Source organism: Mauremys mutica, chromosome 5 (assembly GCF_020497125.1).
Source record: "Mauremys mutica isolate MM-2020 ecotype Southern chromosome 5, ASM2049712v1, whole genome shotgun sequence".
NCBI classification, from domain to species: Eukaryota; Metazoa; Chordata; order Testudines; family Geoemydidae; genus Mauremys; species Mauremys mutica.
Genome location: NC_059076.1, coordinates 140,319,407 through 140,332,761, shown reverse-complemented (window position 1 = coordinate 140,332,761; position 13,355 = coordinate 140,319,407). Strand labels below are relative to the sequence as shown.

The 13,355-nt window shown below is 50.5% G+C and overlaps 1 protein-coding gene across 7 annotated transcripts in view; it reads left to right on the top strand.

Annotated features, from left to right (window-relative positions):
• Positions 1–13,355, top strand: part of DYSF (dysferlin) — a 288,276-nt gene that overhangs the window by 60,279 nt on the left and 214,642 nt on the right. For all 7 annotated transcript variants that reach the window (XM_045018205.1, XM_045018204.1, XM_045018206.1 and 4 more), the window contains exons 5-8: positions 4,491–4,605; positions 9,727–9,914; positions 10,332–10,460; positions 12,356–12,418. In XM_045018205.1, the coding sequence (XP_044874140.1) occupies positions 4,491–4,605; positions 9,727–9,914; positions 10,332–10,460; positions 12,356–12,418 (495 nt within the window). The remainder of the gene's footprint in view (positions 1–4,490; positions 4,606–9,726; positions 9,915–10,331; positions 10,461–12,355; positions 12,419–13,355) is intronic.

Sequence of the window (13,355 nt, the reverse complement as noted above, 5' to 3'; positions counted from 1 at the left end):
GGATTTACAGTAGAAAGTTCCTGTTTCCCAGGTACGGTTTGTTAGTGCATTTGCAGATGGACAGTAGAGAGGATGTGAATCTCTTTTTGTCTGTTAAGGTTTCATCTTGGGGATGAATTGTTACTGACATAAAATCCTCCATCTAGCATACACCAGACTGTAGGGTGTTGCAATCTGTTATTCATACAGATGGGGAAACCACCTCCCACTTCCCCTCTGCACCTCCCGCCCATGGATTCCATTTCCAGGAGAAGCAGGGATGCAGCTGTCTGGGTATCTATTTGATCTGCCTTGAAGGCATGGACAGTGCATTGCGATTTGCATGTAAAACAGGGATTCGGGCTTGTTTTAATTCTGAAAAACAGAACGAATCCTCCCCACACTTGCCCCACTGGCTCTCCAAGTGCAGATTCAATGTTCCATCAGGCTGCAAGTCAATCTGGGCATTGGTTTGAGTTGCTGAGGTGTGCGCTTAGATTGTTGGCTCTTTGGGGCAGGGACCGGCTTTTTGTTCTGTGTTTGTACAGGGCCTTGCGTAGTGGGGTCCTGGGCCATGAATGGGGCTTCTAGGTGCTATGGTATTAATACATGTAGACTTCTGTAAAGGGATTCACTTGCTCCCGCATGACAATTTGATTAAAAAAAAAATAGAACGATGTAAAGTTAAATTGGAGCACATTAAATGGATTAAAAGCTGGCCAACTATATGCTGGGGATTTATGAGTGGGAAGCAACAGACGAGAAGAAAGGCATGGGTATATTGGCTGACCACAGGATGACTCTGAGCTGCCAATGTGACGACACGGGCATGTAGCCGATATGTGACTGCTAGTAGCAAATATCCCCCGGGGCCGGTGATGGGAATCTGGGTGGGCAGGGCTCGGAGTTACTACAGAGGATTCTTTGCCAGGGGTCTGGCTGGTGGGTCTCACCAAAATACTCAGGGTCCACCTGACTGCCATCTTTGGGGTCGGGAAGGAATTTCCCCCCAGGTCAGATTGTCACAGACTTTTTGCCTCCCTCTGCAGCATGGGGCATGGGTCACTTGCAGGTTTAAACTTGTGTAAATGGTGGACTCTTAACCTAAAGTCTGCAAATCATGATCTGGGACATCAGTAACTCAGCCCAGGGGCGGCGAGCTTCCCCAAAAGGGTGTGTGTGGGGGGAGGGAGGGGGGGAGAAGAGGCAACTCTGGGCAACCACGGATCCTCTGCCTGCCTGGGGTGGGGGCCCCCAGCCTGTGTCCCTGCCCCCCGGGGTGGGGTCTTGGGGGAAAGAGGAGAGGCGGGGCCCATGGCGAAACGTGAGAGGGCATGGCCCCCTGTTCCCCTCCCATTCTGGCGTCCCTGACTCAGCCAGAGCTCAGGGGCCTATTACAGGGGTGGGTGGTGCGGTTCTGTGGCCTGCGATGTGCAGGAGGTAGGACCAGATGATCACGATGGTCCCTTCTGGCCTTAAAGTCTGTGAGTCTAACTGATCGGTCTCAAAATGTAACCGTAAATGGGGAACCCTCCTGAAGTGGATGTGTTTCCAGTGGGGTCCAGCAGGGAGTGTTTCTGAACCCTGTGTTGTTTGACATTTTTAAAGTGACCTGGAAGAAAACATAGAACCATCACGGGTAAAGTTTGCTGAGGATACAAAAATTGGGGGAGTGGGAGATAATGAAGACGGCAGGTCACTGATACAGCGTGATCTGGGTTGCTTGATAAGCCGGGTACAAGCTAACAATACATGTTTGAATATTGCAGAAGATAAATGTCTACATCTGGGAACAAAGGATGTAGGTCTTACTTACAGGACGGGGGACTCTATCCTGGGAAGCCGGGACGCTGAAAAAGATTTGGGGTCCTGGTGGATAATCAGCTGAACGTGAGCTCCCAGTGTGACGCTGTGGCCAGAACGGCTAGTGTGATCTTTAGATGCATAAACGGGATCCTCCAGGAGGAGTGGAGAGGTTATTTTACCTCTGCATTTATCATTGGTGTGACTGCTTCCGGAGCACCGTGTCCAGTTCTGCTGCCCACGGTTCAAGAAGGTTGTTGATAAATTGGAGAAGTTTCAGAGAAGAGCCATGAAAATGATTAGAGGGTTAGAAAACCTGCCTTGTAGCTAGAGACTCAAGGAGCGCGATCTGTTTAGCTTAACAAAGAGAAGGTTAAGGGGTGACTTGATTGCAGACTATACGTACCTATCTGGGGAACAGCTATTTAGTCATGGGCTCCTCAGTAAGGTATAAGATGATCCAACGGCTGGAAGTTGAAGCTAGACAAATTCAGTCAGGAAATGAGGCGTAAGTTTTTAACAGTAAGAGTAATTAACGAGTGGAACAGTTTCCCCAGGGTCATGGCGGGCTCTCCAGCACAGACAATTTTGAGCTCACGAGTGGGTGTGTTTCTGCGCTAGGAGTTATTTTGGGACAGTTGTAGGGTCTGTGTGATGCAGGAGGTCAGCCCGGATGATCACAGTGGTCCCTTCTGGGCTTGGAATCTATGAAAAAACCCTGTGAATAAATGATGACAGTGGCTCCTTTTTGACAGCTAACCTTGCCCGTGACGTGTGTTCAGATCCAGTGATAGCGCCTTTGCCTTTCTCATCGAAGGAGGCCTGAGCACTTGAAGAAGCCATCTCAAAAACTCTTGGAGGTTGGCAGCCTTATCCCCATTTTACAGATGAGGAGACTACGGCACAGAGACGCAGAAACGCCCAATGTACCATAGCAGTCACTGGCAGCACCGGGAATAGAACCCATGTCTGTGGTCCCTCGGACACTGTGCACCACTAGCCCCCAGTCCTGCTCCTTGTCCATCTGTGTCCCTCCAGCCCTGCTTCCTTTCCCATTTCCAAGACAGTTTCTCCATTCTTTGGCTTTAGAGACACTAAACAGTCTAAAGCTGCCCTCTAGTGGCCAATTATTTAATCACAAGCCCATTTTCAAATTGTCTAAAAAGCAGCCAGCATCAGTGCTCTGTTATTGCTTGAACGGCTGGGGGAAGCGGGATGGGGATATACCATTTAGCTAGGGCGGAACTGGGAATTTTCTGCTCAGTAAAAATGATCATTTTGCAGGAGAACAGAAGGCAGAAACCCTTTCAAGTACAGAGCTGTTGCTTTCACCTGCCGCACCATATAGGGTATGTCCACACTACCTGCCGGATCGGCGGGTAGCGGTCGATCTATCAGGGATCGATTTATCGCATGTAGTGTAGATGCGATAAATTGATCCCCAATCGCTTTCCTGTCGACTGCTGAACTCCAGCTTGGCGAGAGGCGGAAGCAAAGTTGATCGGGGAGCGGCGGCCATCGATCCCGTGCTGTGAGGATGAGAAGTAAGTGATTCTAAGTCGATTTAAGATACATCGACTTCAGCTACACTATTCTCATAGCAGAAGTTGCGTATCTTAGATCGATCCCTCCCCCTAGTGTAGACCAGGCCATAATGAGTTCAGAAAGCAGCCAGTAGGAGCATTTTAAGCCTTTCACTTTTGAGCCCTCTTCTTGGATAGTGAACTGGCTTGGGATGCCAGAGATGTGGCTTCGGTTCATGTGGGTGATGTTGAGCAAGTCACTTCCCCTCTCCAGCTTGGAAAAGAGGAGACTAAGGGGGGATATGATAGAGGTCTATAAAATCATGAGTGATGTGGAGAAAGTGAAATAAGGAAAAGTATTTACTTGTTCCCATAATACAAGAACTAGGGGTCACCAAATGAAATTAATGGGCAGCAGGTTTAGAACAAATAAAAGGAAGTTCTTCTTCACGCAGCGCACAGTCAACTTGTCGAACTCCTTGCCTGAGGAGGTTGTGAAGCTAGGACTGTAACAGGGTTTAAAAGGGAACTGGATAAATTCATGGAGGTTAAGTCCATTAACGGCTATTAGCCAGGATGGGTAAGGAATGGTGTCCCTAGCCTCTGTTCGTCAGAGGATGGAGATGAATGGCAGGAAAGAGATCACTTGATCATTGCCTGTTAGGTTCACTCCCTCTGGGGCACCTGGCACTGGCCACTGTCGGCAGACAGGACACTGGGCTGGATGGATCTTTGGTCTGACCCGGTCTGGCCGTTCTTATGCCCTTATGGTCTTTCTGTGCCGCAGTTTCCCCTCTGTGAAATGGGGATGATTATACTGACCCCCTGTGTAAAATGCTTCGAGAGCTACTGATGGAGAGTGCTAGATAAAGGTTTTATTTGCAGGCTCAGCAACCTAGTAGGTTTATTTGCACTGCAAGTGCATCCTATCAGGATGTACCTGGGCCACTGGACAGCCTAGCAGGTGTGCTCTTGAGATGATGGATAGCAGGGTAGGTGCGTTGCATGCGCAATACCTGGTAAGACAGTGACGTATTCAACTCTGCAATTTCTTTAGGCTGGAAAGATCCATGGCGAACGTGAGGAGGGGACAAAGCACTTCAGACCACTGACACTTGTTCTGTAATGACCTACGCAGTCCTGTTGCATATGAGCCTTTTATAATGATCCTTCTCTGTTCTCCAGGCCTTCCTCAACCTGCAGGTTTCCTACATTCCTCCACCTGGGGCCGCTCCTCTGTTCCCACCGCCTACCCCTCCGGAGCCAACACCGTCCACAGCTGAGCTTGACACCATCACCGGTAAAGAGACACTGTTGCATGTGCATTTCTCGCATTTGTAGGCTGCATTCTGCTAAGTGTGTTGTTTGTGTTATCTGGCTTGCACAGGGAACCCATTATCTTGGACTTTAACACTAGCATTACCCTGCAGTTTGCTGCAGGCATAAGAACTTAAGAATGGCCAGACTGGGTCAGAACAAAGGCCCATCTAGCCCAGTATCCTGTCTTCTGACTGTGGCGAGTGCCAGGTGCCCTAGAGGGAATGAACAGAACATTCAAGTGATCCATCCCCTGTCACCCATTCCCAGCTTCTGGCAAACAGAGGCTAGGGACACCATCCCTGCCCATCCTAGCGAATAGCCAGTCATGGACCTGTCCTCCATGAACTTATCTAGCTATTTTTTGAACTCTGTTATAGTATTTGGCCTTCACAACATCCCCTGGCAATGAGTTCCACAGGTTGACTGTGTTGTGTGAAGAAATACTTCCTTCTGTTTGTTTTAAACCTGCTGCCTATTCATTTCATTTGGTGACCCCTAGTTCTTGTGTTATGAGAAGGAGTAAAGAACACTTCCTTATTTACTTTCTCCACACTAGTCATGATTTTATAGACCTCTATCAGATCCCCCCTTAGTCGTCTCTTTTCCAAGCTGAAAAGTCCCAGTCTTATTAATCTCTCCTCATATGGCAGCCGTTCCATACCCCTAATCATTTTTGTTGCCCTTTTCTGAACCTTTTCTAATTCCAATATATCTTTTTTGATATGGGGTGACCACATCTGCATGCACTATTCAAGAAGTGGGCGTACCATAGATTTATATAGGGTCAATATGATATTTTCTGTCTTATCTATCCCTTGCCTAATGATTCCCAGCATTCTGTTTGCTTTTTTGACTGCCGCTGCACATTGAGTGGATGTTTCCAGAGAACTATCCACAATGACTCCAAGATCTCTCTCTCGAGTGGTAACAGCTAATTCAGACCCCATCATTGTATATGTATAGTTGGGATGATGTTTTCCAATGTGCGTTACTTTGCACAGTGCTAGGGAGCTGAGCCCTGGTGGTGAACACAATGTGATCAATGATCCTTTGGATTCCCAGAAGTTTTTAGCAGAGAGATGGGTCTGGATCTGAACCCCATTAGACTCTGCAAAAGTTGTATAGAATCATAGACAGGTCGGCCTAGAAGGGACCTGAAGAAGTCAGTAAACCCAGACTATCCCTGACAGGGGTTTGTCCAACCTGTTCTTCAAAACCTCCAGTGATGGGGATTCCACAGCCTCCTGTGGATGTCTGTTCCAGAGCTTTATCTCCTCTTAGAGTTAGAAAGCTTCTCCTAATATCTAACCTAAATCCCACTTGATGCAGATGAAGTCCATGACTTCTTGTCCTATCTTCAGTGCATGTGGAGAACAATTGATCACTGTCCTCTTTATACCAGCCTCTAACATATATACAGTCCTCCAGGTCTTCTTTTCTCAAGACTGAGCATGGCCAATTTTTTTTTAAACTTTTCATCATTGGTCAGGTTTTTGAAACCTTTTCTCATTTGTGTTGCTCTCCTCTGGTCTCTCTCTAATTTATCCTCATCTTTCCTAAAGTGTGGCCCCCAGAACTGGACACAGTGCTCCAGCTGAGGCCTCACCAGTGTCGAGTAGAGCAGGACAGTGATCTCCTGTGTTTTACAGACGACACTCCTGTTAATACCCCCCCCCCCCCCGGATATTAGCCCCAGGCGCACCAACTGAAAGCGGCACCAGATCCTGCCAGAACAACCCTTGCAAAGCCTGCAGCCAAATCTCCACTGCTACACTGATCAACACCCCCCACAACACACCTTTCAAGATCCTTGGGTCCTACAGATGCCCATCACAACACGTGCTGTATGTCATCCAGTGCCCAATAACCACTCTGTGGGTGAAAGCAGACAATCACTGCGCTCTCGAATGAACTCACACAGGGAAATGATCAAAGACAAAAACACCCCAACACTTTTCAGCAAGTGATCACTCTGTATCTGACCTCTCAGTCCTCATCCTCAAAGGAAACCTGCACAGCACTTTCCAAAGACGAGTCTGGGAGCTTAAATTCATTTCTCTGCTAGACACTAAAAATCACGGACTGACCAGAGACACTGGATTTATGGCTCATTACAACATCCTGTAACCCACTAACAACCCCTCCCCCCGCTGCTGCCCCCCTCCTTTCCTCCCTAGGGCTACAACTCCATGTGCCAGGTCCCAACGCTGCTAGCTCAAGCAAGCGAACTTCTTTCCGTTCGCATGCAAATCTGCGTTGATCCGGCCCTGCCGGCCCCCCTCTGGCCACTTCTTGTTGGTGTTTTCCCCAGGGCACTGAGTAATTGAGGGTCTTTTTGCCCTATTCCTGCAAAATCATCAGGGAACGTTCTCAGTCCAGGGACAGTGAGTTCCCCAACTTTCATCATGGGGGTGATGATGAAAAACCAAAGTGAGATTGAACAGCCCATCCAGTATCATTCCCCCTCGCAGGCTGGCCGGGGAGTTGAATTTCGCATAGCAGCAGCTTAATCCAAAATACGGCTTCTAGCCTCTGGGGCTTTGCCTATTTGGTGTGTTTGTGCGTGTGTGTGTGGGGGGGGGGGGAGGGAGGGGGAGAGGGGGTGACCCACAGCAGGGGTGTGTGTGTTTCCATCACTTTCAAGAGGCTGATGAGTGTGCCACTGCCCCCAGCTAATGGGACGTACCTGGTACCACACAGGGGTGATGGAAGCTCCCTAAAAGTGCAGGGGGGCCACTGGCATCTCTTCTCCCTGAGACCCCGCCCCTGCCCCGCCTCTTCCCCTGAGGCCCCGCCCCTCCCCCTGAGGCCCCGCCCCTGCTTGCTCCTCTCTGCCCCCTCTACCTGGTAAAAAGTGAGGGGGCTCTGACCCTTCCTGTTCCGACAGCCCTGCTGCCATGTTTATAACCAAACCTGCTTGTGCTGGCAGAGGGGATTTGTGTTAAACGCGTCAGCCTCTAGCATGGGACTTCCTCCATTAGCTTGAAACAGCAGCAGACTAGAGCTGGGTGAATAGCTCAGTGGTTTGCACATTGGCCTGCTAAACCCAGGGTTGTGAGTTCAATCCTTGAGGGGGCCACTTAGGGATCTGGGGCAAAAATTGGTCCTGCTAGTAAAAGCAGGGGGCTGGACTCAATGACCTTTCAAGGTCCCTTCCAGTTCTAGGAGATTGGTATATCTCCAATTATTACCTAATGAATAAGAGATGTTTTAATTCACTGGCAATTTTGAAAAGCTGAAAAAAAATTCCTTTCGGTTGGGACCAAAGTGGAAAACTTTAAATTTTGAGCGAATCAAATGGTGAAGAAATTTCATTTGGGGTCAGATGAACCATTTTGTGTTGACAAAATTGAATGGCTTTTTTTCGATTTTGAAACTTTTAAAATGTTTTTGGATTTGTTAAAAATCAAGGAAATGGTGAAACCAAAAGTCACTTCAAACCACACACACACACACACACACACACACACACACACACACACACACACACACACACACACACACACACACACACACACACACACAAATCACCTTTGTTTTTTTCCAGATTCCTCCCCGTCCCCCACCCAGACTGAACAATTCAGCAAAATTGGCGCGAATGGGCAAAATGTTTTGCTATTACCAAATCCGCATTCCCTCCCTGCAAAAAAGCAGCTTTGGCTAAAAAGTTTCCCCCATCTCTACAGCAGGCTGCCAAGCCCTTTAAGAGATTAGCCCCAAGTGGAGGACAAAAATCAGTGTGCTTCTCTAGTGTGGGTCACGTGTATCATAACCAACAGATGGTGCTGTGCTGGGTGTCAACTCTTGCAGAGATCTGAGCGTGTGCTTTGTGCACCCTGAGTGTGGGAGCTAAAGCTGCAGCTGCTCTGAGAAATTGGCTTTCCAGGCTCTTGTTTTAAGATGGATCCCAGGGAATGCTTCCCCCTTGCCTCTCCCCTTGGTCTAGTAAGTAAAAGAAACATCCCTGCTAGCATAGGCACCGACTCGGTGGGTGCTCCGGGACTGGAGAACCCACTGAAAAAAATAGAGGGTGCTCAGCACCCATCAGCCATCCACCGATCAGCTGTTTGGCAGCGGGCGGGAGGCGCTGGGGAAAGGGGGCGGAGTGGGGGCAGGAAGGGCGGGACCTTGGGAGAGGGGGCAGAGCGGGGGTGGAAAGAGGCAGAGTGAGGGTGGGGCTGTGGGGGAAGGGGTGAGTAGGGGCAGGACCTCAGGGCGGATTGGGATGGAGCAAACACCCGGGAAAATGAAAGTCAGCGCCTGTGCCTGCTAGGGGTGCACATGCTCCCAGATACCAGGCTTAGTGAAGAGTAGCCGAAGTTGTGGAGCATTTCCCCCCTGTGCCCCTAGGACAGCGAGCCTCGAATGGGGCTGCCAGCGGATGTTGCTGCGGCCGCGACACCCTCCAAAGCATGGGCGGAGATGGGGGGGGGAGGGGGAAGCAGCAGCCCCTCCCTCCTGTTGCTCCTGAATAGCTGTGCCCAAGGGCAGTGAGATGCGCACCACCTTGGTGTTTGCTCTGGTGTCGCCAGCAGGGGTCAGCACCCCGCACTCTGCAGCCTTCTCGGGGGCTCCAGGCAGCGCCTCTGGGGACACGTGGGGCCGGTGTGCGCGGTGCTGGAGGCGGCTGTGGTGTTCGGTTCCCAAGGCGCTCCTCTGGGTGGCTCTCCCGCCCGACCAGGGGACGGGGAGCCTGGGACTCCACAGGTGGCTGGTGAGTTCCCAACCCACCTTCCCTGGGTCACGGGAGGCACAGACAGAGAGACGGGTTTGTCAGGGTGGCCACCAGCAAGAATTGGTGGCCACCAAAATGTGTTGCGAGAACCCCTGCCCTAGGCCGTGGTGATGGCTGCTCGGGGAGCTGTGCTCATCCTGGTGAGCTGGGACTGATTCCAGGGTCTTGCCTGGCACAAGGGGGTCGTGTGGTGTGAACCCAACCTGAGGTCTGGATATTGGGGACAAATCTGGGCCCTTCTCCTGTGCAAAGCTAACGATGACGAACTGCCCTGGCCTGTTTCTGTGGGTTCAGCTCTGATCTCTTGGCTCAGTTCCCAATTCTCCGTGTCCTCCCCAACTGAGCTGTCACCCCCATGCCTTCCAGATACAGCCGGGGAGGAAGACACCGAAGACCAGATAGTGACAGGGGATGAGACGGAGCCTTCCACAGGCCCCTCTGGGTCGGAGCAGCCCACGCTCCCCCGGAAGCCTCCTTCACACCACGTCCATGGGATCAAGAGGAGGAAAAGCGCCCCGAAAAAGCTGCTGTCCAACAAACCGCAGGACTTTCAGGTGAGCAGCAGCAATGTGTGTGTGACATTTGCCTCTCCGAGCGGCTCCTCCTTTACCATCCCATTGACTGCAACATCTTAGGAGTGAAACCTTCTCTGGTGCGGGACCATCCTGGGTTCTTCATTGCCCTGCAATGCATTAAACTGATCCAAGCACCCGGGAATCCTGCGGGAGCTGGAGCCGAGCTCTGCAGCTCAGGGCCGCATCTTCTCGGTTAATGACTAGTTGTGACTGAGCGCATGGAGAATGTGTCCCAGGAGCTCCTGTGGACAGATCTCCCTGTAGGCCAGACTCCCGTCTGCCAGTGTGGGTGCAGCCCCAGTGATTCCAGAGGTGTAGCTGAAAGCTGAGCATTGTGTGTGAGCATTCCCCAGCATCTGACAGGCCGTTGCCCTTTTCTCCTCCACCTGCCTTTAGGTCAGGGTGCGAGTCATAGAGGGCAGGCAGCTTCCCGGTGTCAACATCAAATCTGTGGTGAAAGTGACGGTTGCCGGACAGACGAAAAGAACTAGGATCCGCAAAGGGAATGGCCCGTTCTTCGATGAGGTGAGTCCGGCTGTTGTTCGGTCTAACCTCATTCCAGGCTTGCTTAGATCCTGTAGGGCCTCCGAAAGGGATCATGTGAGAGAGCAGCTGAGAACATTCTCCTAGCACGTTAGTCACTTGCAGTTTGCGTGGGAGACAGGTGCACAGAAACTCGCCCACGCGCTCCTCCAGGTACGGCTAGTGCCCGGAGACAGCCAGGAAACAATTCTCACCTTCTTATTACAGTCACATGTAGAGGCACCAGCCGAGATCAGGGCGCCCCTGTGATCGGCATTGGGCACCCACACAGTGGGATGGTCCCTGCCTGTGATAGCTCCCAGCCTGCGTCAGCCTGAGGATCATCCCTGAGTGGGATGAGTCATCAGAGGCCATTACCTGCAGGTCTCGTGTTCGGGCCTATGCCATTCAACCAGGGTTCAGCCAATCTACAGGCGAGAACCCACCCAGGGACGCAGTCTCTCCAGTCTGCCCAACCTCACTATCTGGCCAGGGGGATTTCCATTGCCAGTAGTTTGAACAGACTGTCCCTGTCTCTGCTCCAGCCTGGGCCTGTTCCCACACTAGCCAGCCCCGGCTGCAGCCTGCATCATCTCCTGCCTCAGCTGGCTGCGGCGCTACTCCAAAGAGCTTAGAGTCTAAATATAAAAGAAAGACAAAGCCTAGGAGGGGAAAGAGGGGCTCAGAGATGTGCACAGCAGGTGAATAGCAGAGCTGGGGGCAGCACCTGGGTCCCTCAAGTCCTGATCCACTGCCCTACCCACTAGGTCGCGCTGCCTCTTCCTCCCTGCCAAGAAGTCACTTCAGGTCTGCACTTAGGGCAGCATGGAGAGTACAGGCACCGCCTGCCCGGCCAGCACGGGTGTAAATTTACTTTTACATTTGCTTCCTGGCTCTGCTACAGACTTCCTGGGGCGGATCCTCAGCTGGTGACAATGATCCTAGGCCCATTGACCTCCGCACTACTGTGTGACTTTGGGCAAATCATTGCCCCTCTTTCGGCCTCAGTTTATCTGCCTGCACCAGAGATTGTTTACTGCCCTGCTTAATTAGTTGATGTTTGCAAAGTGCTCTGAGATCCTCAGATGAGAAGTGGAAAAATATTGAATTCCAGCAGCTAGTGTAAAGCATGAACATACAAACATAAGAACGGCCATACTGAGTCAGTCCAAAGGTCCATCCAGCCGAGTATCCTGTCTACCGACAGTGGCCAATGCCAGGTGCCCCAGAGGGAGTGAACCTAACAGGCAATGATCAAGTGATCTCTCTCCTGCCATCCATCTCCACCCTCTGACAAACAGAGGCTAGGGACACCATTCCTTACCCATCCTGGCTAATAGCCATTAATGGACTTAACCTCTGTGAATTTATCCAGTTCTCCTTTAAACCCTGTTATAGTCCTAGCAACCTCCTCAGGGAAGGAGTTCCACAGGTTGGCTGTGCGCTCTGTGAAGAAGAACTTTTTTTATTTGTTTTAAACCTGCTGCCTATTAATTTCATTTGGTGACCCCTAGTTCTTATATTATGGGAACAAGTAAATAACTTTTCCTTATTCACTTTCTCCACACCACTCATGATTTTATAGACCTCTATCATATCCCCCCTTACCCTCATCTTTTCCAAGCTGAAAAGTCCTAGCCTCTTTAATCTCTCCTCATATGGGACCTGTTCCAGACTCCTAATCATTTTAGTTGCCCTTCTTGGAACCTGCCAGTATATCTTTTTTGAGATGAGGAGACCACATCCTGTTTACCCCTTTCTCCATCTCTAAGGATCGCACTGTGATTTAATCAACTTATATCAAGGCCAACCTTTGCCAGGCCACTGTTTTTTGCTGGCTCCCTGTGCAGGTTTTGGACGCGTTTCAGATCTTTGTCTCATCTGTATTTTTTTAACAGATCTTTTTCTTCAATGTCTTTGAATCTCCGGCTGAGCTGTTTGATGAGCCCATATTCATCACGGTAAGTTCTCGAGACAAAACTGCCAAACTCCTCTTCCATGCTCCACAGTAACTCTGTGGTTCCTTGGAATAATTCTGGGTTGGACCGCCAAACTTTGACCCAGGTAAGGACCATGTGTGGCCACTCACTACTGGCTTGGGAGTCGTATCTAGCTGGTACAATGCTAACCAGTTTGCAGCTCCCCTTATCACTGGTATGATTGGGAAGGCTGCAGGGGCTGGCTGGCAGCTCTGATCTGAATGGAGCATTGCATGCTGGGATCTGTTGTCTTTCGGGGTGGCAGCTCTGTATTGGAGATGAAGGTTCTCCTGGGCTATGCTTAGCCACATTCTGACCACCCCTGATGTGAGGGATGCAAAGCCACTAAAGCCAGAGTTGTCTCACAGGAAACAATTCAGCTCTGCACTCACTTGCTGTGGTGGTGCATGTGTATACAGACCCCACGGGCAGGGATCAGACCTGGGGCCTTTGGCATCAAAAGTCCCAGACCCTGCCGTCGAGCTGTCTGGAGTTGCTCACGACTGTGAGTGCCCACCTCAGGGCCGGACTGTCACAAACCAGGGCACAAACCCCGAACTGGATGTGTGTTCTACAGTTAGATTTCACCAACCAAGTGCCAAGCTTTCAACCACCACAGCAGCCTAACCACAGAGTCACAGACAGTCCCTTTGGGCACCCCAGCCAGGCAAACCTGCTTTTGTGGTAGATGGTCCCTTGCATCAAAAATCCCAACACTATTCAGGTTACTCCCAGTCCCAAAGGGCCGGTTACTTACCTCAGGTCAATTGCGCCTTTGATCCTACACCACAGACAAGGCTTGTAGCCAGTCCTATAATAAACTAACTAAAGTTTTATTAACTAAGAAAAGAAATGAGAGTTATTTACAAGGTTAAAACAGGTGCACACATACAAATGAGTTACAGTCTTAGCTTCTATT